At 38.0% G+C, this 21,350-nt stretch overlaps 4 protein-coding genes and 1 pseudogene across 15 annotated transcripts; 1 reads left to right on the top strand and 4 right to left on the bottom strand.

The window, feature by feature from the left end:
* Positions 1–12: 12 nt before the first annotated feature.
* On the bottom strand, positions 13–3,270 carry LOC111448520 (pentatricopeptide repeat-containing protein At1g07590, mitochondrial). 2 transcript variants are annotated; one of them, XR_002711446.1, is made up of 3 exons: positions 2,873–3,270; positions 231–2,370; positions 13–194 (listed from the first exon to the last, which is right to left on the bottom strand). XR_002711446.1 is itself a non-coding variant. In XM_023088178.1 (2 exons), the coding sequence occupies exons 1-2, from the start codon at positions 3,200–3,202 to the stop codon at positions 1,117–1,119; spliced, it is 1,584 nt and encodes a 527-aa protein (XP_022943946.1). In that variant the 5' UTR covers positions 3,203–3,270; the 3' UTR covers positions 13–1,116. The 2 variants fall into 2 exon arrangements, 1 of the variants encoding a protein (XP_022943946.1); XM_023088178.1 differs by having other exon boundaries at positions 13–2,370.
* A 266-nt stretch (positions 3,271–3,536) lies between these two features.
* On the bottom strand, positions 3,537–7,537 carry LOC111448903 (annotated as a pseudogene).
* A 722-nt stretch (positions 7,538–8,259) lies between these two features.
* On the bottom strand, positions 8,260–11,173 carry LOC111448904 (triosephosphate isomerase, cytosolic-like). Its single transcript, XM_023088685.1, has 9 exons — positions 10,934–11,173; positions 10,492–10,567; positions 10,270–10,393; positions 9,920–10,004; positions 9,666–9,798; positions 9,414–9,508; positions 9,258–9,336; positions 8,642–8,724; positions 8,260–8,528 (listed from the first exon to the last, which is right to left on the bottom strand). Exons 1-9 carry the CDS (start codon positions 10,970–10,972, stop codon positions 8,478–8,480), a joined length of 765 nt encoding a protein of 254 aa, XP_022944453.1. The 5' UTR covers positions 10,973–11,173; the 3' UTR covers positions 8,260–8,477.
* Positions 11,174–11,542: 369 nt separating this feature from the next.
* On the top strand, positions 11,543–14,556 carry LOC111448444 (CAX-interacting protein 4). Its single transcript, XM_023088050.1, has 3 exons — positions 11,543–11,724; positions 13,030–14,069; positions 14,300–14,556. Exon 2 carries the CDS (start codon positions 13,085–13,087, stop codon positions 14,039–14,041), a length of 957 nt encoding a protein of 318 aa, XP_022943818.1. The 5' UTR covers positions 11,543–11,724; positions 13,030–13,084; the 3' UTR covers positions 14,042–14,069; positions 14,300–14,556.
* A 237-nt stretch (positions 14,557–14,793) lies between these two features.
* LOC111448443 (serine-rich adhesin for platelets-like) lies at positions 14,794–20,004 on the bottom strand. Of its 11 annotated transcripts, none has more exons than XM_023088040.1 (7): positions 19,734–20,004; positions 19,194–19,438; positions 18,830–18,910; positions 18,033–18,215; positions 17,852–17,937; positions 15,980–17,756; positions 14,794–15,749 (listed from the first exon to the last, which is right to left on the bottom strand). In XM_023088040.1, the coding sequence occupies exons 4-7, from the start codon at positions 18,184–18,186 to the stop codon at positions 15,082–15,084; spliced, it is 2,685 nt and encodes an 894-aa protein (XP_022943808.1). In that variant the 5' UTR covers positions 18,187–18,215; positions 18,830–18,910; positions 19,194–19,438; positions 19,734–20,004; the 3' UTR covers positions 14,794–15,081. The 11 variants fall into 11 exon arrangements, with proteins under 11 accessions (XP_022943808.1, XP_022943806.1, XP_022943816.1 ...); XM_023088038.1 differs by having other exon boundaries at positions 19,194–19,298; XM_023088048.1 differs by lacking the exon at positions 19,734–20,004 and having other exon boundaries at positions 15,980–16,030; positions 16,061–17,756; positions 19,194–19,567.
* Positions 20,005–21,350: the final 1,346 nt, after the last annotated feature.

Below are 21,350 nucleotides of genomic sequence, written 5' to 3'. Positions count from 1 at the left end.
AAACTAAAACAAAAAAAAAAAAAAAAGTGTTATTTAATTCCTAAACTTTTTAAAAATATCTTAATTTTATATATCTAATAAATGAATGACTTATAAAATTCTTATCAAATAATTGGCTCTTTCCTGAACCAAGTAGAGGAAATGATGTCACGAGAAGGGACCGACAATGTCTGCTTATTCATCCCTTTACTCTTCTTCAGACACTCATAAATCATACCTTTCCTATAAACGTGAAGACAACAAAAGAGCTGAATAAAAAAGTCTGTGCAATAGCAAATAATTCTGTCCTCGTCTTCGTTGTGTTCTTTCTTGTGATTGTTGGTAAATGCTTCGCCTTGTACTTCATTTTGTGGTCTCGTGGCTTCCTGGGGCTTAAATATGATGATCCAATGATGAGGGGGGCATTCTTCATTTTGAGGATGTGATGATTTAAAAAATGCAAAAGAAGACATAGGAGAATGTTAGGAACCACGAACCTCTATAATGGTATGATATTGTCCACTTTGAGCATAAACTCTTATGATTTTGCTTTCGGTTTCTCAAAAAGTCTCATACCAATTAAGATAGTGTTCTTTACTTGTAAACCCGTGATCTTCTTCTTAATTAGTCAATGTGGAACTACTCCTCTTAATAATCCTCGAACACATGAGAGGGTATGCTTTGTGAAAAGGGGTGTCCTTGTTTCTTCTCAGGGTTTGTGAAATCCAGAAACCAAACACTCAAAATCATGGACAGGATTATAATGTCCAAAATTTCCCCCCCATTCCATCAAAGTTGATGACAACTTACTTTTGAGATTTGACTTCTCTCTTGGACTTGAGAAGTCTGCATTGTGGGCGGCGTAGCTACTCGTGAGTTAACCAACCATGTCAGCCAAGTGGCCACGAGGTACCCACAGCTTATCTGCTAGGAAGAAGACTGCCGACGCCTGATAGGGTGAATCTAGCAATATATTATCCATGGGTGTCTGATACATCGGACTAATCTCAACATCCAACCATAATTGTCAAAGAAACTCATAGAATATCAAAAATTAAGTAGGTGGCCACCATGAGATCAACTTCTTGATCAAAGAAACACCGTTGAAATTGTATAAATGGTTCAAACTTTTTTTTTTTAGCTTTGAAACTGCTCAGTAAGTTTGATCAAACTGTAGGTTTCAGAATCAGGCCTAGCTCCTCCTATGATCATCCTCCTCAAAAGATTTGGATTATGAATCTTGGCCTTCACGTAAGCCCTTAACAAAGTGTTGTAAACGAATGTGTACCTTGTATACTTCGCTTCCTTGAGTTCCTCGAATAACTTTTCAGTATTTTCAACGTCTCCCCTCTCTGCCAAAATTTCAATCATTGAAAGAGTGGTTTCCAACCATGGAGTTGACATTCTAATTCTCCTGCTGCTGCTTCTTATATTTGATCCAAGATCTAGTGTTTTCATGCCTTCCTCCACCAAGCCAGCTTTCAAGCAGCCTAAAGCCAGGTTTCGAAAGGTTATGGCGTTTGGTTCGCACCCATTTGCTTCAATTTCCCTAAAGATTTCTGTTGCCTTTTTAATCAAACCGTGTTTGCAATACACAGATAAAATAGAATTGAGTTGATCTGTGGCTTTAATTCCTCTTATGGTTTTCATCTCTAACCAGAGCTCTTCTGCTCGGCTTAGTAAACCAATTTTACCAAATGCTTCAATAGCTAGTATAAAACTTTTAGATGGGATGTGGGGCAATCCTTGTATGGTACCCCAAGTCCTCTCTAGCTCTTTCTCCTTCTTCAAATAGCCATACAAGATGATTAGGACATCATAGGTCGACCAATTACTCCCAGCGAAAGATTTTTCGATAGCCTCGGTGTAGGCTTCAGCTACAGTATACAACTTTGCCACGGCGTGTGCAGTAGCTACTATGCAGTAAGACACCTCATTTGGTTCAACTTTAGCTTGTTTCATATCACCAAATACTTTCATCAACCCTTCAATATTGTGCTCATTGGCTTCTATTTTCATAAGAATGTTATATGTAGAAACATGTAAAGGCACTTTATCAGCCTTCATCTGAGTAAGAATTTTCGGGATAAGTTTCCGACGACGGGGAGACGAGTGGAGTATAATGAGGCGGTTAAAAACTAAGTGTGATATGCGATGGGAAACTTCCCTCATTTTTCTCATGTAAGCCAGTGAAAGTCTAATAGCTCCCTTATCTAAACATGCAATCACAAGATTGTTGAAGAGCAACTCTCCTTGAAATTCCACAGGGATGTTAGAAAAGAGCTTCTCACCTTGTGATATGCCATGGTGTTTGATTGTAAATTCCAGCAAATAGGAGTAGTCCAATTCATTTATCCGATATGGTTTCTCCCTGATCACCCACTCCATAACCTGCCAAGAACAGAAGACAAATCCAAATTAACAAAAGGAGCCCTGTTAACAGAAGATGAATCTTATATTATAAAGCAGGCCTGGTATACTACATCATAGTGACTCTACTATAAGTAAAATGAACTAAAAGCACACAGCATTACACTAAGAAATAGAGTAATCAAGAAAAAACAATGTTCTCTTCTATGCATTATGCAGTGATGAAATCTAATGGAAAGTTAAGAAAATACAATCTTCCGCTTAACATCCCCATAGTCTTTACTTATGTGCAATTTTCATGATCCGTGGAGAAGATATTGCATCCAAATTCACCATTTCTGAAACTTTCAGCTTCTTAATGATTTAAGCAAACACTTGAAACTGCTATTTTTCAAGTTCTTCTCTGGATTACATTCTTAAAAGATATCAGCCAACTCAACTGTGATGCAGATTAAAATTCACAACATCTAAGAAAAACAGCAAACGAAAATGGAGCTTTAAAGAGGGAGATAGATGTAGCAACCTCAAGCGCGTGCTTGTTCCTTTCGAGCTTCCTGAGGCGATTGATAGCATGAAAAATATCGCCACGATGAATAGGAAAGCCATCGCCCATCCAGCTCCTGAAGGCATACCCAACCGTTTCTCCCTTCGGTATTCTCTCAATTCTCAATGATAAGCACTTGGGTCCCTCCAATTCTGAATCTAAAACTTTCCCCGATGAGTTATCGGAGATTTGAGTGCAAAGAAAATTGAATCGAAAGGGGACTGTATTAACCGCCGAAGAAGTGCTAGAAACTGTTCGACGAAATGCTTGAATGAGCCTATACCCCGAGAGGAACGCCCCCAATCGCATACTTGACTGAAAAAAAAAATGTGGAAGCAAGAACAAGAAACTGAGACGCGGGTAACAAATTTGAGCCGAAAAGCTCAAGGTTCAGTATTATGTGCAAATTGAGGTTTTATTTATATAAGCTTAATGGTAAATATTTAAATATTTAGTAAAACATATATTTTAAAATTTATATTTATAAATCTTATACCATTATAATAATTTATTAATAAAATAATAATATATCTTAAATTTTAATTTACTTTTCATATATTAATAAGTGCTCAAAAATGGAATATAATAATAATAAATTGTAAAATAGTAAGAAATAAAGAAAATAAAAGGAAGGATTATAAAATAAAAGAAAATCAAACTCAACTATTAGATATCTAATCAGATTCTATAACAGTCTAGAGTCCAAACCAATTGCGAGCTGATATTATATGTTTTGATTTGATAATCATCGTCAGCCTCACGGTTTTAAAACACATCTAGAAAGATTTCTACACCCTTATAAAAAATGCTACGTTTTCCTTCCAACTGATATGGAATCTCACAAATTTCAAACGAACCGTTCCTTCTATGTAGTAAGAGAAGTATATCCATTCAACTATAACGAGCATTAGCCAGGTTTCTAACATTAGTTGTAAAACCATCACCTGCATCTGCTTATGAGTAATCAGGGGAAATGGGTGGTGGCCAAGGACGGGCACGTGCACTACGAAGAGTATTGGCATCGTCGGCGCTATGCCTACGAGCCATGCGGTTTCGGGTCGAAGTTCGGTTGCTGTTAATGGATGTGGCATCTTGTAGCTGTTCTAATTCTATTACAACCTCGTTCATGTTCGGTCTAGACTTGGGGTCAATGGACAGGCATTGCAGTGTCAAACTAGATAGCTTATAGGCTGCATCCAATGAATATTGGCCTTCGAGACGGTCGTCGATTATTCGAACACTCTTCCGTTCGTTTGCAAGGTAGGGTCTTGCCCATTCGATGAGATTGTGTTCTCTAAATGGTCGATTCTTGTCAATAGCTCTTCTTCCAGATAACATTTCGAGTAGAATGACTCCGAAACTATAAACATCACTTGATGTGGTTGCCTGACCTATAGCAAGTGAAAAGACAAAATGGTTGACGTGAGACACTGTAAACGTTGTTCTGTTACGACGAACTACGTTGACTCGACAAGTTTTAACAAAGTAGACTTAAGTTTCTCGGATTAGTAATGAAAAAATGATGTTATTTATCAGGAGAAAGAATGCAGAATCAAAGATACTTGATAGCAACGAGCACGTTTTCGGGTTGTGTTGAATATTACCTGTCGCAATATATTCTGGAGCTGCATATGAGGTACTCAGTAATCCTGGTAGAGACATTGTTCGTACCGCCTGTTTCTCCGGTGTCTTTGAAAACCCGAGATCAGAGAGTTTGGCATTGTAGTCCTGAACATAAAAGAAATGAAGTTTATGGCCTGGCGCCGATCTTTCGAACGAGTAAACTGTTAGAAATCACGACGCTCCATAATAGTATGATATTGTCTACTTTGAGCATAAGCTCTCGTGGCTTTACTTTTGGTTTCCCCAAGCGGCCTCATACCAATGGAGATGTATTCCTTACTCACAAACTCGCGATCGTCCCCTTAATTAGTAAATGTGGGACTCCCACCCTACAATCCTCCCCTCGAACAAAGCACACCATAGAGCCTCTTCTAAGGCCTACGGAGCCCTCGAACAGACTCGACTCCTCAGGAGTCCTCGAACAAAGTACACCCTTTGTTCAACACGTGAATCACTTTTGACTACACTTTCGAGGCTCACAACTTCTTTGTTCGACACCTGAGGATTCTATAACCATAGCTAAGTTAAGGGCATTAAGGGCATGACTCTGATACCATGTTAGAAATCACGACCCTCCATAATGGTATGATATTGTCCATTTTAAGCATAAGCTCTCATGGCTTTACTTTTGGTTTCCCTGAAAGACCTCGTACCAATGGAGATGTATGCCTTACTTATAAACCTACGATCATCCCTTTAATTAGCCAATGTAGGACTCCCTCCCAATAACTCCCTCCCAACAATCCTCAACGTAACTAACGGAGCTAGATCCCAATCCCATGAAGCCATTTTTATTTTCACCAATGACTTACAGAATCAAGCAAAATGATTGAAGTCCTCAAGTCACGGAAGATCACTTTTCTTTCATCACTGTGGAGGAAGGCCAGCCCTTTCGCAGCACCCAGTGCAACCTTCAAGCGGAGAGCCCAAGAGAGAGGTTGAAAATATGAGCCCCCTGCCATTACAACTTCAGTATCAAACACTTAATATTTCATAATGTTCTTATGAGTTGCATCAAAGGATACAGAAAACTAACGAAGGAACAGATGATTATCCAAACTTCCTCGAGGCATAAGTTCCGACACGATGAGCTGTTGCTCGTCTTCCAAGCAATAGCCAATCAATTTCACAAGGTGAGAATGAACAAGTTGGCCAAGGAAGTTCACTTCAGCCTAATTGATAAAAGAAGCCATGACATGAGTGGATCTATGCAGCATAGAATCACAAATTTGTTTAACAAATAAGTCATGTTAGTGCACAGGTTCTATTCTATCCAAGAAGATGGTTAAATATGAGACAACCCTGCAGCTAATCTCAAAGAGAGAACTCACAAACCAATCTCCGCGACCTCGAAAACTGTTTCGGTGAAGCCTTTTGACTGCGATACCCAATCCGGTTCCAGGCTTGGTAGCAGTAAATGAATGCTCATCAATCCAGCCTTTGAAAACTGAACTAGAAGCAGGTACTCCCAGGACACTGTCAGGACAGAAGTTCCTTGTTGCCTCTTTGAGCTCTGCCAAAGAGAAGCTCTTCAAATTGGATGACTGCGAGATTTCACCCTCGCTCCGAGGGGCTGGCAGCGCTGAAGCCAACGAGATCTTGCTACTTGCACTACCATTATCGTTTATGTTACTGCTATCATCATCATCTTTCGAATTTTTCACCCCTGCACAAACAAATGCATGCCCTGTAATGAAATAATAGCCATTCACTTGACTCCAAATCCTCATGAGTGCACATGCTCGGTTGAGACTACTTTAGTTCAATTAATGTAACAGCCTCAAGCCCCAAGCACACCGCTAGCAGATATTGTCATTTTTGGGTTTTCCCTTTTGTGCTTCCTTAAAACGTGTCTGATAGAGAGAAGTTTCCACACCCTTATAAAGAGTGTTTCGTTCTCCTCCCCTACCGATGTGAGATCTCACAATTAAAGATACTAAAGCCTTGAATAAAAGAAAGAACTCGTGCACATTGTATGATCAATATCGACACAAGTTTATACGTTATACCAACAAACTGAACCATATAAAAGGACAATATTCCCAACAAGTTCAGTAAATTAATAAGAAATCTAAAAGAACTTTGAAATGACAACCAGAAAGCCTAAAAGCTTCCACCACACTGTTTCATTAGCAAATAAAGTGAGCCTTGTAGTACCTGTATTATCATCGTTTTCTGATATAGATTTGGCACTAAAGCAGATACCCATCAGAATTAAGTCAAAGACACTCCCACCTTCAGAACATTCATGCTGATACCACCAAAAAGGGGAAGAACAAGATAACAAGCATCAAATCAATATTCCATCAATGAAATCAAGCACATTCACAGCAAACCCATATGAACAAAGATGAACAATCTAAACTAACCACTTTTCATTGTATCAGCAACCCACGTAAGAAAAGCCAACTAGTTAGATCCTCGTTCCAAAGCACTGTTTCCTTAGGGCAATCTTCAGCAGAAGATTTAATTGATAAGAAATAAGCAAACCCCTAAAGTTCCTGCTAAAATTTCCCTGTTCATTTGGCTAAAATATAGAGATCGAGAAGGGTTGGACAGCCCCCAGCGGACAGGAGGGTAGGAAGTTTCGTGTTAATGGCGAGTATATTGGTCCCCTTTTTCTGTCATTTCACAAAGAGGATAGGGCCCCGAAAGGCTCCCGCTGCAGTCTGAGAGGCGTCCGATTTCATCGTCTTCAATGAATCACAATGGTGAAAAACAAGATTGCTGACGGCAATCGGCACCGAATGATAAACATGAAAGAAAATTGGATGGGTAAGGGATTGGATAGGCGTTACTCTTTTGACTTTTCTATCATTGGATTGAACTCGAAGAAATACCTCGATCATGGGAGCTTGTTTTCAATCCCATGGTCCACGCGGGCGTCCCAATCAAGCGCCCAAAATCCTCCCATTTCAATGGAGCTGGAGCGGAGGAATCCAGAATTAAAGAGACCGCTCTTTCTCGGCGGCTCAAGAGCCCCCTCGCCGGCCAGCGAGCGAGCCGCCGCTCGACTGAGTAAGGTCAAATGGCGGTAGCAAATCTGTTGACTTCAACTTGAAGACAAATTTAACAATAATTTTCCGTACAAGCTTATATCATTTTTGTAAATAAATATTTTAATGATTTTAATTCGAATAAATGTCGGCTTATATTATTTTTATTATATACGTAAATTTGAACTTTATAGTAAAAAATATATACACACACATATATATATACATACACACACACATATATATATGTCAATAATTTTTGTTGAGTTTATAATCTTTTTTTTTTTTTTGTATGCCTATTAGTAATTAGTATAAAAAATTAATTAGTGTACGGTTGTTTAAGGAAAGCGACCTCAGCAGACGGCTGTTTAAGGAAATGTCTAATCATAAATTAATAATAATGCTACGGTTAATTGCTGTGATTATTTTAATTAATTGTCATAATAATGGAGTATTTTCTTAAATATATATTACTCATCTAAATTAAAAATTCAGTGGTAATCAAAATTAAATTAAAATATTAAAGCCAAATTATATTATTATTTCCAATTTGAAAATTGTTACTAAAATAGTGTCACAAATTGTGAAATTGATGTGTGATTTTGTGGTTACCCAACCAATTCTACCAAAATAAAAGTAAATTATGAATTTAATTTATTAAATTCGTAAAATTTTAAATGGTTAAATTATGAAATTCGTAAAATTTTAAATTTTAGATCCTATGGATTTATAATTATAATAGATACGAAATTCAAATTTATATTTATCTATCTGAGTCTAATCCTAAACGAAGTATTGACGTCAACCGTGCCAAATTATTTATATTAAAATGCATAAAAAAGAAGAGATTACAAAGTGATTATTATACAACAGCAGTGGGTGAAGCAAACAACGATTCCCGCAACATACCCGGTTAGCTAAAGGAAGATCGAACTATCTCGTTCTCGTTCTCGTTCTCGAGCGATTCATGCAGATTTCTTCACTGTGGCAGAGTTGATGATGTCAACAAATTCGGGCTAGTTCAAGAAAAAAAAAATAATAATAATAAAGACGGGTCAGTAATCGAAGTCGAATTAAGTTCGCTGCACCAAACAAGTGAAAAAAACATTATATGATGCGAACTTATGACCTTAACCGAAGCTCCTCCAACCAAAAATCCATCCAAGTCAGGTTGTGCTGCCAGTTCTTTGCAGTTTGCACCATTTACAGAACCTAAAAGACAAATTAATAACGTAGACAGATGAGCTCCACACTTGCATATGCTAGTACACAGTCCATATATGTTAACCAAATTAAGATTTTTATTTGGTTGTTTTCTAAAATTTAGAACCCTCCCTCGGATTGTTTTTGGCTATATCATGCTTTGGAGGGTTCGAGCTCGATTGCAACGGCTTTCCTAATCAGTATGCTTGAATTTACAGTTTTGACCAACTCAAGAAAGTAGAGGAAAATAATGCATAGTGTCACGATCGTACTTTCAAGGGTTCGAGCTCGATTGCAAAGGCTTTCCTAACCCGTATGGCTGAATTTACAGTTTTGACCAGCTCAACAAAGTAGAGGAAAATAATGCATAGTGTCACGGTCGTACTTTCAAGGGTTTGAGCTCGATTGCAAAGGCTTTCCTAACCAGTATGCTTGAATTTACAGTTTTGACCACCTCAAGAAAGTATAGGAAAAAAATGAACAGTGTCACGGTCACGTCACATAGCATACATGGACTTTTTTTATAGGAGCAAAGAGGTTACCTCCATATATAATTCTAATCGACTCAGGAACTTCAGCACTAACATTGTTGTGAAACCATTTCCTCAATTCAGAATGGACCTTTGAAAGAGCCACAGTGAGTTGTTAATTGAGCGAAATCAAAGAGACATTTACGAATGTTTGAGAAGAAAGCTTACTTCCTGAGCCTGTGCAGGGGTTGCAACTTTCCCTGTTCCGATAGCCCAAACTGGCTCGTAAGCCAAGACAACATTGTCCCAATGAGAAATCTTATCTGCCATGTAACGGACACGGTCATCCATTTTGTACAAAAACAATGGAGTGTAATATTAAAAGCCTCACAGCACGCACACAAGCATACGATCGAGCTCTAAGTTCATGAAAGTTGCAAGCATTTACTTTCAATGTCAGGGCTGAGAAAGTAGAAGTACCTGCAATTGCTTTAGTTTGTGCTGCAACAACGTCCAATGTTGATCCTGATTCTCGCTGCTCAAGAGTCTCCCCAACACAAGCAATGACTTTAATGCCTTGAGAAAGTGCATATGCAACTTTATCTCCTACAAACTGAATACAAACGGACGAGGGAATGGACTTTGAATCAGTGATATTTTTTTATGGTGAAATTAATCTTTTTCCTCGGAAAGTTCGGGGTAAGGTCACGAGTTTCCGTTCTAGCTGGGGTTACCTCATTCGATTCATTCAAAAGAAGTCTTCTTTCAGAATGCCCAATAATAACCCAGGGAATCCCCAAATTGACGAGCATCTCAGCACTGCAGGCAAAAGGATATCATATTCAAATGAATTGCATGAAGCACACTTAATTCTTAAGAGTTCAGAGAAATATTTCTTCAAATAAAAAAGAAAAAGGCCCAGAAAATCAAGACAAAAGATTGCATTCGTCTGTTTCTGTTGAGACTAACTTTGAAAATTTTGGACAAAGAACAAAGTTATGACAAATGAATAAAGATATTATCAACTAGCCACGCCACACACGCTCCTGTTCGATATACTGAACGCATAAGCTGAAAATCATACCTAATTTCTCCAGTAAAAGCACCACCCTTGCGAACCCAACAGTTCTGTGCTGCAACTTGAATATCAGACCTCAGCAAACTCTTCACCAGCGAAAGAAACACAAAAGGTGGACTCACAACAACTTCTACAAAGGAGAATAACATATACGGACCAAATCAATCACTGGAAGAGCTTCGTAGGACACTGATACAACTGAAAACTAAACAGGATTTCCATACGTACCCACAACATCTTCTGAAGGAATTTCAGCTTGATTCAACGTGCTCACAATTTTCTTCGTCTCCTCGTTTGTTCCATTCTGTAGAATTTTCATTCGATGAACAAGAAAATTAGTTCAATCAAGCAAGTCCAGTGCTCCCAAACTCCAATTCCAAAGTTACACATACTTTTATCACTTAAACACATCGAAGACGATTGAAAATTAAGTCACAGGATCTGCTAAGTCATCAGTACATCGAAAAACCAAGGGAGAAAAGTGTGATTGGAAGTTCCTCACAGTTCACAATCAAAACCCCAAAAAATCAAACCAAATAGCTAGAAATCAATATAAACAACAGATTCAGCATCTAATAGATCATACGATGAACGGCGGAACATCAAAAACATGGAGAAAAATAGAAAGAAAATAAACAAAAGAATTCTAACTAAGAACTAAGCAGCATACGCATTTCCAGTTGCCTCCGACGAAGAACTTCCTGGCCATTTCTCTTTCCTTTTTCCCTTTTCCTGAGAATCCTTGAATCAGAGAATTCGATAACAACGAAAAAAAAGAAGCGCAGAATCAAAGAACTTGAGTGGAGAAGAAGCGGTTCACTAAACAAACCCACAGCCGCTTCAAGGATGACAAAAAACTACGATTATTTTTTTATTTAAAAATCATAATATAATTTTTATGGAATACTTTAATTAAAAAAAATGTGTAATGCTTTTATCCCACGCTCCAAATAACACAAAATTCTACATATATATATATATATCTACATATATATATATATATCTATATATATATATATATATATATCTATACACGCCTTACCGCAGCCCAGCCCATTAAGAAGCTTACCGCTCAGTTATTTGGAAAAGAAAGGCCCAAAGCTCGCTTTCAGGCCCAGCCCAATAACCCAAATATCAACTTCCAAAATTCTCAGCCCATTTAGAAAACTTGACGTCAAGGCCCAGCCCAATTACCCAATTCGGTCCATTTAGAAAACTTGCCGCCAAACGAAAAGTATTTATTTCCTTTTTTTTTTTTTTTTTTTTTTTAAATTTATAAAAAGTGAATAAATCACAGAAGAGGTATTTTCTTTTATCCTCTTCGAAACTACCGGCGCCAACTCACGAAACCCTCACTCGAAAGGCTCTTCGTCTCTATCTTTCTCCGACGGACGAAGCATCCCGATCTCGAATTGGAACTAGGGCATAATTGGGGAATTTTGTTCCGTCTGCAAGCTACAGGTATGTTCATCGTGTACAGCTATTTTTGTGTAATTTAAGGGAATTTTGTTTTTCTCCTCTTGTTTGCCTTTCTTTGGACGATTATTCGCAATAGAACGGAATAGAGAAACTCTAGGTTAATCGCTTTGGGGGGAGGAAAAAGAAACGTAGAAGACTAATCTGAAAATTCTTTTTTCTGGTTCAAGGTTGAAATCGTGAAATAGGCTGCTGTGGAATTAAGCAGCAATAAGTTATATTCTTGTTGTGGTAATTTAGGGGGAAATTTCTAGGGTTATTGACAACATCTCTACTGTTACCCACGAAAACCTTTGCAGCAACATTTAATCTCCTTTTCGACGAGCTCTGACGTTGACCCACACTTCGATTGCCTTCAAATCGAGTTGCCCACTGTCCATTAAGTTCAGATCTGCAAGTTTGGACGGTTTCGATTACCGACCCGCGAAAATCAGAGCCCTTTTGGTGAGGTTCAATGAGTATCAACGGGAAACCTTTTGAACTGGATTAAAGTAAAGAATCTTAGATCGATCTTTAACCTGTGGAAGCTTTATGTGCGTAGTTTTGAACTAGTTAGGAATGATCCATTACGGTTTATGGTCTATATTGTGTAGAATATCCTTCGTGAATGCTCTCAATTTCGGTTAAGGCTTTCAAACTGAGTTCTAGCCTCTAAACCTTGTCTTTATTATAATATTTTTTGTTCAAGGCTTTCAAACTGAGTTCTAGCATCATCCGTTAAGGCTTCCTAAGTAAACGACCACCATGGGTTGATTTATAATATTTGTGTTACGTTGACTCGTAATTGAGCTTAATGAGCATGTTCTGCTGATTTTTTGCTTGTGGTGGTTGGAGGTTGGGGCACGGCTCCTCTTGTAGTAGGGCTGCTGAGTATTTGCATATACTTGCTCTCCCCTTCCCCCACCCGCACCCACCTGTTTTGGCAGGTGGTTAAAGTCTCTATGGGCTTGGTGAGCCATGATGAATGAGAGATCTATAGCTTGTTGGTTTCGTTTTTGTAGTTGGATTTAGATTTGTGCACTTGCAATCCTTAGATCATTTGTTTATTACCGTCTCAATGGCCAAGCTGGAGTTCAGTATTGGTGTTATTAGACTTCTTTTATAGTTTCAGTTGTTCATGGGGGTTAAATTTTTTTTTTTTATTGGTTTCCTTTATTTGAATCTGTTCTACTTCGGATAGGGTTTAGTTTTTGGTATTTCGTATGTTTTGTTATTGTAGATTTTAGTTTGGTTTAAATAATGTTCTTGTTGTACTTGAGTTTTGTAATTCCTTTTTTGTCCTCCTTACAGGCCTTTTACGTCAGAGTAGTTTTCTTTTCTCAAGTGTTGATCCCCAAGCTTCAAGATGCCAGCCACAGCTGGAAGAGTTCGCATGCCTGCGAACAATAGGGTACACAGTAGTGCTGCCCTACAGACGCATGGTATATGGCAAAGTGCAATTGGGTATGACCCATATGCACCAAACAAGGATGATAACAAGAGTTCTGCACAACAAAACACAGCTAGCTCTGAACCAGAAGCAGAGAATGCATATGCTAGCTTTCAGGGTCTTCTTGCACTTGCTCGCATAACTGGTTCCAATGCCAATGAGGTTCGTGGTGCTTGCAAGAGGTGTGGACGTGTTGGACACCTTAGTTTTCAGTGTAGGAATTTTTTGAGTGTTAAGAATGATAAGGAGAAAGACCCAGAAGCTATCCAGGCTGATGTTATGTCGGAGCTGGATAAATTAAAAGGAAATATAGGTAAGGGAAATGGAAAAGGTGCAGTTGAGAGTGACGAGGAGAGTGAGGAGGAAGAGAGTGAAAGCTCTGACTCGGATGCTGATTCAGAGATTGAGAGGATTATTGCTGAAAGGGAAGGGAAAAGAACTAGTAAGAAACGGTCACTGAAAAGAAAGGATGATTTGGTTGATGATGGATCAGGTTCTGATTCAAGAGAGAAAAAGAGGGGGAGGTCAAAAAGGAGGAGCAGAAGAAGAGAATCCAATGACTCAGATGACAGCAGAAGGAAGAGGAGAAAGGAGAAGCACAGGAAAAGAGACGATTCATCAGATGAGGGAGAAACAATTAAGCGACGTCATAGGAAGAGTAGAAAAGAAAAGAGAAGGAGAAGAAGCCATAGGTATTCTGATGACTCGGATTCTGACACATCTGAGGAATCTCATCGAAGGCACAAACACAAGAGTCAGAAGGCTGCATCGCTAACTGATTCTGAAGATAGCAGCTCTGTTGATACAAGGGGCCGAGCCAGGAAGCGCTCTGAGAAGAGAAGCAGGAAACATCGTTACGAGGAGGATGAGTAGTCCTATCTGGTCAAGTTATCAGGACCAAGTAACTTTCTTCAAACTTTTTCCCCGGTTAATCATGTTACATTTTTATGGAGAAAAAATAAGTAAACATGCAATACAAACATGATGGATCCATTCTTTCCTTGATCTCTAATTAGATTATTAGATTTATACCGTAGTTTAAATTCGTAACTTCGCGTAACTGTGTGATATAATACGATCACTTCTGCTTTCCGAAAGCCATGGTTGAATGGATGTATTTTTTAATTGCAGGCCAAATGGTCTTCAGAATTGTTGGGAGATGAGATGGATATCGTGATCCTTTCTGGTAGCTATGGATTTACCCATAATAAACCCAGCCATGGTTGTCACTGAAGTTTATTGTGGTACTGCATTCATGTGAACTGTATTTGTTGTGTGCATTTTCATTCTGTATATTATGCTTATTTCCGAACTAGAGTGTGAAATGAATTATCGAAATATTGAATAGTTTGTTCGGGAGGCCAAAGGGAACATATCTTCTTTCCAAACTCGTGTTAACATTTTCGAAGTTCTGAAATGAATTATTTTATGGTATTCGATGTCTCCTTATCTAATCTTACGATTAGCTATGTTTAGTTGACTTGATAATCCCAACTCATTGGTGTATTGCATAACTATAATTCAGGGAACTCATTACGAACATGTACCGCATATTTTATACAGAGAAACCAAAAAGCTATGTTTAGTTGCTTTTCCTAACAAGAATTTTGATTAGAGGTAGGGAAGAACCAAATGAGCCACAAAACTGCAGTGGTTGTTTGTATACATCCAAACAAGAAACTCAGTACAGATAAACAGACGTATGTGTGTGATTGAAAATGCTAAGAATCTTATCTATTCCACCTACTTGGACCTGACAGAACAAGAACTTCTATGTACTGATTTGGAGATTGCCACTATACAGTATTATCAACAACATGATCTAACCAGGAATCCTAAAAACTTATGACTTTTAGACGATTTGGAGATTGCCACTATACAGTATTATCAACAACATGATCTAACCAGGAATCCTAAAAACTTATGACTTCCTCTAAAAGCTCATCAAGAATCAAATCCTCCAACTCAAGTGCGTTGTACTCTATTTCAGTTTGGAGGTTCATCCAATCGTCACCTTTTCTTAAATCTCGCCCCACAACATCGTCTAATGACTGGTCTAGTTCTGGTCCCAAGCATAGGTACCAGGCAACTTTTTCTCGGACATCCTCGAGAAGATACTGCCCGAGTGGCATTGGTCGGATTTGGGTTCTCGAGGAGAAGGTTTTAAGGAAAGAAGTGAATGATTTTTCAAATACATTGTGTGATGTCTCATAAACTAAATCATGCAAAAGCTGGTGATCAGAATCTTTGTCAACCTTCTCCCAATAACATTCAAGTTTTTTGTAAAACTGGGCCTCCTCTCCCTCGAATATCGAAGAACTGAGCGGTCGGTCTATTGTATGACCACTTTCGATAAAGCTGGAGAGCTGTAGAATATACCTCATATAGTTGAAGTCAGCATTGTTGATTCTACCAAGTTCGGAATTCAGATAGAGATAGTTAGAAATCTTCTCAGCATCAATTATCTCATGATTGACAATGGTTTCAGATGCTGATAAAGCTTCTGCGCTCGCCTCCTTAGGTTGGTCATCAGAAGGTTCAAGCTCATTTGCAGCACTGCACCTACGATTTAATATGGAACCTGGCACAGTTTAACCAAAAACATGAGAGGATAAATCTTTGAAAGATATGTAGCTAAAATATATTATCTAGCTTAATCCGTTTAATTCATCAGAGGAATATATCATGCTAAAGTTGTAAAAACAGAGTAAATACTGATGCATTAAGGCACGCTATATGTTTTAACGTAAGCTTCATAAAAGAGGATAGCATTATTGAGAAAAAAGTCCATGAATAGCCTCCTATAATTACCTTCTGAGTCGGACAGCTTTGAAGTTTCATCATCTCGGAGACAAGTTTCACTGACTTGATCGACAGTCGGTGAAAGCGCACCGACTTGATCGACAGTCTCACTGACATCGACATCTTCAATTACACATTCACTACCCAATACTTGATGGTGTTCACCATCTGAAAAATCTAGGTGAGGTATTTTCTCCTCAAGCTTATCTGCCCAAGCAGCTCCCTCATCATTTTTTACCTCGTTTAAACTACCTGAATAATCAACAGGCATGTTATCATCACTTTTTTCTACCACACTCTGTGAATCACTATCCAATGGTTCAGATATCACTTCGTTTAATAGATGGGCTGGATTCTCATCTATTCGCATATTATTATCTGTACTCGAATGCACCACGCCCCTCTTTGGTTTTTCTGTGCGAGAAACAGCAGGAGAAGGGTCAGTAAATAATGTGCAAAAGAGATCTATATCAGGCAAAGAAAGATTCCTTCCATAGGATTTTCGACGCTTCTCTATATTCGGAATCGTTTCTTCACGTATCAGCCTTAAGCTTTGTGAGTGGAAGCACTTTGCCTCCCTTTCGGGCTGTTGAGAATATCTTTCCAGAGGAGCCTTTAATGAAGCAGTTCCTGTCTTGGTTTGAACTCCAATACTGAGATAAACGTTCTCGGAACTATAAGCCACACTGTATCCTCTAACGCTCGAGCCATCAGACAGTTTAGAATACCTTTCCAGAGAAGCAGTTCCAGTCTTGGTTTGAACTCCATCACTGAGATTATCATTCTCAGAATTGCCAGTCTCACTGTATCCTCTAATGCCTAAGCCATCATTGCTCGTGGCAGTTCCTAAACTTTCCTGCGCCTCTTCTCTGCTAAGGGGAAGTTCATGTCCAGAGGGATCCACGGTTTGAGTTGGTGTTCCTTTAGATGTTTTCTGGTTATTTCCCTTCTTCCTCTCCTTGAATGAATGCCTTATTTTCTGTTTAATAAAATTGAAACGCTTGACAACCAACTGATTCCACCCCCCATGCCTTAGTCCACGATTCGGGCCAAAGGAAGACGAGCTTGTTTGCGACGTTATGTTAGAGCTTGAAGTACTATCAGAGTCACAAGGCATCACATCTTCATGAAAATTCTTAGGAGATTCAGATTCAACCAGCTTTGATGGTTGGGGAGAGTCAGACTTTCGTACTTTCGGAAAGGACTCGTTCTGCTTGTGTTGGAGTGAGCTAAGCTTTTTGTATCCTTTTCGTGCTAAACCAGGAGCAGGAAACGACCTTGATTTTGCTAGACTTGCAGAGGACTTCTTATTTTGCGGGGTTTGGAGAGTTTTCTTACTCTGTGCACCTTGTAACAATTCAGCAAATAGTTTTCGATTTGCCTTAAATATCTCTTGGATATGAACGTCTTCCTTAAATGAGTGACTCAAGATATTTCTGTCGATCTGTTTACTTTCTAAGGTTTTCCTTACTCCATTAGATTGCTCTGTAAAAGATGTCAACTGGGTATCAATCTTTCTCCGAGTAAAGTAGTTTTCAGAATCCATGGCATTCAGAGAATTACTCTTTATTCCTGGTGCACCTAATTCCATAGGACTTATATGTCGAGAATAATACGATGAAGACTCTAAATGATGTATAGATTGCGTTCGACTCAAACTTCGTTTCGAATTCGAATTTATTTTCCAGTAGTTTTGGCTTTCTTCCTCTGATATCTCTTTACTTATCACTTCATTTACATACCCTTCTCCCGGTTTGCTGCCAATAGGACAACTCTCTGCAGTACACTGTTAGACACGATAAATCCAGAATTAACTAATCATACCTCACAACAACGTCCAGTTATATCAGATAATGCTAGCTAATGGTACCATGACCTTACCCATAAAGGCTTGTTTTCGTCGTTAATTTGTTCTGTCGCTTCAGCAACGTGGTGGTTGTTCATAGTTGATTTTGGACTTCCCTTGCCTGCAGATGAGTTTTGATAAGAAATCAGATTACAAATCCACAAAAAACTTTGAAAATTTAGTAGCAAATCGTTTAAAGTTTGGCTCCAAACTTACTTTTTGAATGCCTTCTGTAAGGAAGCATCTTCTTAACATTATGCCAGGGATGGTAATCAATAGTATGGAATATGCTCCAGAAGCAGCCTGGAACGTGTCTGTTAAACTGTATATTGGAGTCCTGGCGCTTGATGTGCTTTTCCATTTTAAACATGATGAGAAGTCTTCTAAGCTCTCTACACACTAAGATTGAAAATAAGCTCAGCCTCTTTTGTTTGCTATCATCTTTTAAACTACCCCTTCAAAATCTACCCAAGATTTTATCTTACAAGAACTGAACAATCACAACTGAGCGAGCTACAAATTGAAGAACTGTGTAGAAGTTGAATTGAGAAAGAAAAGGGTCTATATTTCAACAGCGATGTTCTTCAAAAAAACAAAAACAAGAACAAAAAAACAGTCAGAAAGTTAAAGAACAGACCCTTTCAACAAAGCAGTAAAAGAAACATAAACAGAATTTTCAGTTCGCTTCAACGTTTAGAAACTCTCACAAGACAATAAATTGAGGCAGCTGACATGAGTTAAAGCCCCCTAGATATTTATTGCAGAATTTAAGAACAAAAAAGGGAAAAAAAAAACAGAGGGGAACAGTTTCAAAATCTTAAATAGCAATCATTCAATTTGAATCACTTCAAGATCGAAAAAAAGAACTACCACCCCCTTCCGGTATTTCGATTGAAATACCCATAAATGGTATTTATCGTAGAAACAATATTCTTACTTATTTCGATGATCCTCAATACAGAATAAATAGTTCAAGAATTACTAAATATGGGACTATAGGGACACATTCATACCAAGAAAGGAAAAAGGTGGGGTTTTCCTTCAGCAGCTAACGAAGTTTCACAGGCTATGGAAGGTTCAGAAGGCGGCGGCTCCTGGAGATTAGATAGAAAAATAAGAAACTTGCAGGTTTTTCCTTGCTCCAAAGTTATGTTTATGTAAAATAAACCAAAGGGTAGATAGATAGGAGGAGGAGAAAAGTAAAGGCGTTGAATATGGTGAAGAACTTGATTTGACTATGACCTAAAAAGAATGATTATTGCTTTATTCTTTAATATCACCAAAACATTTTGATGTGTGTTCATGAGTATCCATCAGAAATTTGATAAATATCAAAGAATCAAGATGCTAATATCATTTCAAGTAATGAATACTAACCGTGGATACCCACAGCACCCAAGATAGGTGAATCCTGGTCCACTTGGTCCCAGAACGAGTCTCCTTGCCTGGTCCAAACTCCATAACCTCGACCTCAGGGTAGGTCTTCATAAGATGAACACATAAGTTAGTTGACGGGTTCAAGACTTTACAGAGATTGATGGTTTGGTGGCGAAATTATTGAAACTCCAAAGACTGTTAGATTACGTGAAGATATGACCAATTCCACCTAAAATTAATGGTTCCTGTTCTCTCAAGCAGTTGAATAAAGAAATTAATTAGGGTTCATAGAACGGGGAGGTTAGATTCTTTCAAAATCGATCAAATAAACAGTACAAATATGATGTGATTGGAGATTTAAAATAATCCAACGATCAGCGGTTTGAACAAACTAGATAATACGCAACCATGTAAAATACTAGGCTGATCCTTTTTCTTGAGTTCATAACGAATGGAAAAGGGAGAAAATCGTCATGTTCTTCCTTTGCACAGCCCCACTTTGATTATAGGTACAGGAAATTGACCTGCTAGAAGACTGACCTGTGAACTTCCAATTTCCGAGCCAAGTCGTCGAAACTGAAATGGGCTCCAAATCCAATCGCCTTTCGGTTCAACCAACTGAAATTTGTCTATATTTTGTCTACTTTTGGGGTTGGTTTTGGATTAGTTCGTCGTTTGTTTGGATATTCAAAGCCTAATCTGTAACCTTTGCCCTCCAAATTTTCCATCGGTTTCTTGGCAACCAAACAACTGCGTGTTCTCCAATTCTTGTATAATGGGCTCTGACACAAGAACCCTAGGGAGCTCCCAAATTAATCGATCGATGCTCAATTCATTCAGGTTCGTAATAACCTCGTGGACTGAGTCATGGGCTTAGCTATCAAATGTCGGTCCGAGTAGATCCAGGGGCCAACAATGTCTTTCTTTTCATAGGCTTCGACTGAGCCGAACGTGGGTTTTCACATTTTAAAATCGAGCCAATTTAGCTTGGGTTAAGTAACGATAGTGAATTATAGAAGGTTACCACAAGGGACGTGTCCTTATCTATTGTTTATTGTCCACAAAGCTCGACATCACCATCGACCTGATTCCTTATCTAAGATCTCAATCGTTCAATCACAAGAGTCGTGTCGACATTCTAAAATTTTAAAAAATAATTCTAAATTTTTATTTGTATATTTTATTTTAAATTATCTAGAAGTTTATTCGATATTTATTGTAAAAAAATAATAATAAATAATATTTTCTTCGTCCATGGACCATGGGCCTTATTTATGAGGATTGGGCCGGTAGAAAATGGATAATGGCCCAATCGGTTAAGAGGCTCAAAATTTGGGCCAACATGGGTTGCATCTGAACAAGTTTAGGCCCATTTTCGGCCCAATAAAAAATGACGATTAAGAAAGTAATTGATAATTAAATGATTACTATAAAAATGTAATGCCGATGAATTTTCCCTAATATTAAGAAATTAATTAAAATTTCAAAATTTTAGTTAGTTTTGTAAAAATATTATACTAAAAAAAATAATAATAATAATAATGGTTCAGATGCTTCAATATTTTGGTCGAATATATAATATAATTTAGATCAAGTATCTCATATCTAATTACGGGGAGCGTTTTTTCTTTTGTAGGTGGCTAAGTGACTTCATAACCCGAGACAAAATCTGGATAACCCGTTGATCGTTAGGATCAACCAGTTGTACTATATTCACGTTGACAAAATATTATGCATTTTATTATTGCATTGACCAGTAGCACATACTCGAGTATTAAAACAACACATCGAAATCAAAACTATTTTATATACTACAAATACAATATGAGTTGAATTCAACCCAACTTTAAATAAATAAAAAAAATTATAAAAAAAAAATAATAAAAAAACCCACCATTTCTCTTTCCCAAGTTTGGGTAGAATATTTGCTCATAAGATTTGACCAAAAATGATTCAAAATTTGGCAATAGAAAGGAGCAAAGTTGCCCTTTAGTCACTAGTCAATTGGTCAAAACTTCTCGATTTGCCGTGATATATATATACACACACACGTGTAAAGCAGAGTCCTATTCACGATCGCTACTATTAACATTCATAACATTTTTTTTAAAACGTTTTATATTTTAAAATAAATTACAAAACACAAAAACCCTAATT

Source organism: Cucurbita moschata, unplaced genomic scaffold (genome assembly GCF_002738365.1).
Source record: "Cucurbita moschata cultivar Rifu unplaced genomic scaffold, Cmos_1.0 Cmo_Scf00010, whole genome shotgun sequence".
NCBI lineage: Eukaryota > Viridiplantae > Streptophyta > Magnoliopsida > Cucurbitales > Cucurbitaceae > Cucurbita > Cucurbita moschata.
This window is presented reverse-complemented; position numbering and strand designations above follow the sequence as displayed.